Below are 3,830 nucleotides of genomic sequence, written 5' to 3' on the forward strand. Positions count from 1 at the left end.
TAATTAGATATTATCAATACCTCGTGCGAGCCACATACCAATGTGGCAATAACAATAATGGTATTGATTTTGTTTAGAAATTCTGTTAGGTATTCAACAAGTCAAAGGTTACTGCCGTAAGGAAAAATGTACTAGGTATAATAGTATGTATCATGAGTCATGACGTTTTCAAGTTAGGTACCTACTATTTTTGAATAAGTTTTACATTTATATTCAAAGTTATTAACTTATGATCAATAGTACCTGGGCAGAGGGCAGGTGGGTAGATTGCAAAGAACAATATATTAAGATTTTTAACTTGTTTCTCAGGACTACCTACCCCAGACATATTTACTCGTCTTCTTACTGAAGTTCATTTATTAAAACCATAATATATGGAGCTCAATGTTAATATATTTTATAAGGATAAAACAACACTTCCCATGATTAGTACAAAATAAAATTAAATATATGGTTAGTTTTTTACATAGGTAAAATTTATTTAAAAGTACAGAACATATGAAGGACTACACACTGAATTGAGATAAAATACTTAGTACTGACTTTGAAAATGATGTAAGCCACTTTTAGTATTCACATATGAACTTATTGCATCGATTAATAATTATTTGGCAGACCAAAAGAGATTTTCCAACAGTGCATAGGTTATTTATTTAACCATATATTATTATATAAGTGAAATTTGGAATAGAAGCTGTAAGAAAATCTGCAATTAGACTAGCCACTACACCTTATATACCGAAACATTATGGCTAAGAAATTTTAATATGTGATGTTCCAGCATACAAGTTCAGCTGCATGCAGGCAACCAGGGGCCAGCATACACCCAAATATAAATTAAATTTAAGTAATAGTTCATAGATAGTAATTTTAGTATATTTTGTACAATAAAATACAATTAAGTACAACTTGTAGCAAAGATATTAAAGAGAGTAATATTTATCTCAAGTGTTAAAGCTGCAATAACGTGTGTGTACGCACGAGGCATATTTACACAGCACACACGCACGCAACGACACACCATGTGCTGCACACTATAGTACATAATTATTTTTATTACTTAAATAGAATATAAAGACACGCCCAAAGCCGAGAACTTCTCCGCTTACTTTACATATTTCAATGCATGATTAGCCAATGAACATGCCTGTACTCCACTAGCAGATCGCTATTAAATAATACACTGATCATCGCTTAATATCACAGCTAATTATGCTTTGAAAATTATAGACATGTCTAATTTTCACTAATGTAGATAACAATGTAGAGTATAAGTAGATAATCTGAATAAATTTACATTACAATATCATGTCTTTTTCATATGAAAAATTTAAAATTACATTACCAAAAATTAAACAGTGCAGCGCATTATAAATAAATGTGCATTCCTTAATATTTAATTGACTAAATAAATTTGTTGCCTGCAGATCTGACATACTTTAAATATCGAGAGGTAATATCTTAAGAGAAATTTTAATTTCAACTATTGAAAAAAAGTTAATCCAAATTTAAAAATATTTTGTATCTATTACAATTCCCTTCAAATCCACCTAGTATTGAATGTGAAATATTATCATTCCAAAAGCTGAGTCTCCTTCACACATATTTCACTACCACTATAATGTGGATCAAAAAGTAAGGATCGAAGAGAAGATGGAGCTAACACTTCACGAGTGTGCATTGCTGTTTACATGAGGTTTTTTGTCCTGAGGATCAGGTGTGCGCTGCCCATCACGCCTTGGGGGCATGCGCTCATTGATTGCATCCAAGCCTTTAGCTTCAGCGAAAGAAGTGATTTTGTGATTGGGAGAGAAGCCTTGCAAGGCATTCTTGAGAGATGTCTTGCCACCTGAGAGAGCACCCAGAGGCAGAGCTCCAGTAGGGGTGAGTCCCTTGAGCTGCAAAACAGATTCACTCTCCTCACGAAGCACAGAGAACACATGTGCCATTTTCCCAATGGCACGGATTTTATTGCGGATGACTTCTTTTCTGAGATTAGCTTCCTCCAATGCATCCTCACCCTCAGTCATAAGCTCATCATCTGAACAGATGTTAAGGACATTGACCAGCATCTCTGTTACTTTCTCACCCACAAATGGAAGAGACCAGGTGAAAACATCCATGAAGTTGGGCAACCAATAGGGGTGGGGAGAACAATTGAATTGTCTGATGTTCATCACATTGTTCTCATACTTGAGGACAGCCGCCTTGTTGTTGTAGACATCCAGGTAGTTTGGAGCGGAGAAAATAGTAATAAGACTTGGGAAACCAGTGGTTTGGCTTTTACGATACATTCGGTATCCGGCATCTTGAGCTTCATGGGCACGAATGATAGACAACAAGTTGTTTCTTTGCAGGAAATCACAGCATGCTGCATAGCTATAGAAATAAGAACAACCTCTAACAGAGTTGTGCGAGAAATGTTCTGCATTTTTTTCATTGCCAAAGTCCTCAAGAGGATCAGACCACAGTAGATCACACATAGCTCCAAATGCAGGCGGTTCTTTGAATCTATCTAGTTTACGGATATCATCTAAGTTGTTAATTTCCGGGGAGAGCCCTCCATGCACACATAGAAACTGCTGGTTCATAAGAGCAGCTAGTGGTAAGCAATCAAATGCATCCATGCAAGCATCATACACTTTCTCAGAATACTTGATTTTACATTCCTGTTTGAAGGTAAAATATTCTGTCAAATGTCGGCATTCATGGTTGCCGCGTAATAAGAATAACGTCTTGGGATAACACAACTTCAAAGCCCAGAGGTAAAGAACACATTCTATACTGAAATAACCTCGGTCGACATAATCGCCTAAGAATAAATACTTGGTGCAAGAGGGAGAGCCTCCCACCTCGAACAATTTCATCAAATCATAAAACTGGCCATGGACGTCTCCGCACACAGTCACCGGTGAATCAATCTCGATCATCGTTTTCTCAGATCGTAATAGGGTGGCACCATCTTGAATGATTCGTAGAGCTGCATTTTCCTCGATTCGACCTTCTAAGATAAAATGTTGCTTCAGTACATCTGGCAGAGGCTGTCCAGTTTTCTCATCGAATACTTCCGATACAGTGAGCTTGTGGCTTGGAGGGAAAGCAACACTTTGGATCATACGCTGCGTAGTCGACACTTTATCATTGCTCCCGGACATATTTGTCACATAAAAAACACTAGGTCTAATCCATACACGCCACTATTTTCAAAATGGCAGAGTAGATATAATACTAAAACAGAATCCCGATTTCACGACAGAGAAACTACTGCGCACTGGAAAACAATGCGCAAACATCTGGCGAGTGGTCAATAAAATAAACAGGGATATCGAGCGCGTTTTATTACTTTTGAAAATATCATTAAATAGTAACACTGAGTTTTTAACAAACAGTTGCCAGTATGACTATACCGTAATCTAATTTAGGACATTTTATCATCATAAAAATAAAACTATTATCTAAAATCCAGACATCACTGAAATAATTTTATTTCTGGCCGCTTCTTTTATATGGCAAGAAAAATGAGATTTATGAGATCCTAAAATAACTTGCAAAAATCATAGTCGTTTAATAAGATCTATGATAATTATTAATCGCCGACACGGTAGGTTAAGTAGGAGTTGGCTAAAATTTTACTCTTATTATACATTTAATTTTTCCCGAGCTACTCGGAATGAAGCTAGCTAGCTGTTGTCTAAGATTAGATTAGATTTCTTCGAGGTATCTCCCAGCCACACTGGTACGGAGACGGCGGCAAGTCAAAAACAAATGATTAGGTAACTTTTTACTCGTGTTCACCGTTTATGCGATATGGCATGATGATACTAGTTAAT

At 36.3% G+C, this 3,830-nt stretch overlaps 1 protein-coding gene across 1 annotated transcript; it reads right to left on the reverse strand.

The window, feature by feature from the left end:
• Positions 1–373: 373 nt before the first annotated feature.
• Positions 374–3,607, reverse strand: LOC125228219 (serine/threonine-protein phosphatase 2B catalytic subunit 3-like). The gene has a single exon (XM_048132707.1). It carries the CDS (start codon positions 3,153–3,155, stop codon positions 1,668–1,670), a length of 1,488 nt encoding a protein of 495 aa, XP_047988664.1. The 5' UTR covers positions 3,156–3,607; the 3' UTR covers positions 374–1,667.
• Positions 3,608–3,830: the final 223 nt, after the last annotated feature.

Source organism: Leguminivora glycinivorella, chromosome 7, assembly GCF_023078275.1.
Source record: "Leguminivora glycinivorella isolate SPB_JAAS2020 chromosome 7, LegGlyc_1.1, whole genome shotgun sequence".
Lineage (NCBI taxonomy): Eukaryota > Metazoa > Arthropoda > Insecta > Lepidoptera > Tortricidae > Leguminivora > Leguminivora glycinivorella.

What these genes read in the sequence shown, in the direction of transcription:
- LOC125228219 (XM_048132707.1), bottom strand. Translation starts at nt 3,155, where the DNA reads ATGTCCGGGAGCAATGATAAAGTGTCGACTACGCAGCGTATGATCCAA.